Consider the following 1,261-nt stretch of genomic DNA (forward strand, 5'->3'; position numbering starts at 1 on the left):
AAAAGAATCACATATGAGTATCAGTAATGCAGTGGGAATAAAATAAAAGGATCACTTTATATAATAATGTATAAGATTCCTTTTAATACCTGCACATTAATTCTTTTTAAATTCCCAAAGACACAAAAGATGGTCATAAAATGATGCAGATGCAACAATATGGGTGGAATCTTTCATAGTATACCACCAGTCAACACCATACGCTATACTCTGGTGCTCATTAAAAGAAACCACAGTTTCCATACTTTCAGTGTCTATTACATGAAATCCATTATACATACAAGCACACAACAATAATGGCTTTCCTTGAGGATGCCACTTCAGACGCCACACACCACCACCAAGAGATGTGGAAGCACTTGGAGATCGCATATTTCTTGTATCCCACAAATTAACAGTTTCATCATAGCTTCCACTTGCCAAAAGGTGCTCAGAGTGACAATTGCTTTGAATGCTTGTAACTCCTGCATTATGCACTCTGCTAGTAAACACTGGTAGGGCCGATTCAGCTCTAATGTCAAACCTGCGGAACTTGCAATCATCACCTCCTGTAAACACTGTGTTAGGATCCCAGTAGTCAAAGGCTGTTATCCAGGCTTCAAAATCATGGGCTAAAAATCTTTTTTGAAGAACAAGTTCTCCATTAGTCAACTGTAAAATATTGATCTTTCCCTTAGAATCACTAACTGATATTAAAGGATTCTCACTGACAGTTTTTCCTGTTGACCAATCTAGTGAGAGAGCAAGGGTTTCTTCTTCTATTTGAAACTTACAGTGATACTCCAAACACAATTTCTCTCCTGCTGTTATTAGTCTATAAAGAAGTAACTGACCAACAGCATTTGCAATGGCAAGCACTGGTGTTCCTGATATCTCATGCTGACACCATTTCATATCTAAAATAGCAGGCATGTCAATTTGCTGAACTAAACATAGTTTTTCATCAATCTTCTGCTTGAGGTAGAGACGGCCTAGTCGTTTTTTTGGTACATCCTTTGCTGCTGCATCTAAACTATCTGTTTCTCCTTCTCCATCATTTGAGGTGTTTAAAGCTTTCTCAGGATCTGTCAGTTGATATGTACCCACTACAAGGTAATCCTCATATGTACTAATGGGGCAGAACTCCACTGAGTCAGCACTGTACTCAGTATCCCAGGAAAATAGATGCTTCACCTCTAAGGCCATATTCAACCTAAAAATAAATAGAAAACAATTAGTTTAAATATCATGCAAATGTTTGAAAATATAAATAAAGACTAAT

At 37.3% G+C, this 1,261-nt stretch overlaps 1 protein-coding gene across 3 annotated transcripts in view; it reads right to left on the reverse strand.

Annotated features, from left to right (window-relative positions):
* Positions 1-55: 55 nt before the first annotated feature.
* LOC119581946 (diphthine methyltransferase-like) overlaps positions 56-1,261 on the reverse strand; it is a 9,364-nt gene continuing 8,158 nt past the window's right edge. For all 3 annotated transcript variants that reach the window (XM_037930120.1, XM_037930118.1, XM_037930119.1), the window contains exon 2: positions 56-1,192. In XM_037930120.1, coding sequence (XP_037786048.1) covers positions 97-1,185 — 1,089 coding nt within the window. In that variant the 5' untranslated portion in view covers positions 1,186-1,192 and the 3' untranslated portion in view covers positions 56-96. The remainder of the gene's footprint in view (positions 1,193-1,261) is intronic.

The sequence above is a fragment of the Penaeus monodon genome, chromosome 15 (assembly GCF_015228065.2).
Source record: "Penaeus monodon isolate SGIC_2016 chromosome 15, NSTDA_Pmon_1, whole genome shotgun sequence".
NCBI classification, from domain to species: domain Eukaryota; kingdom Metazoa; phylum Arthropoda; class Malacostraca; order Decapoda; family Penaeidae; genus Penaeus; species Penaeus monodon.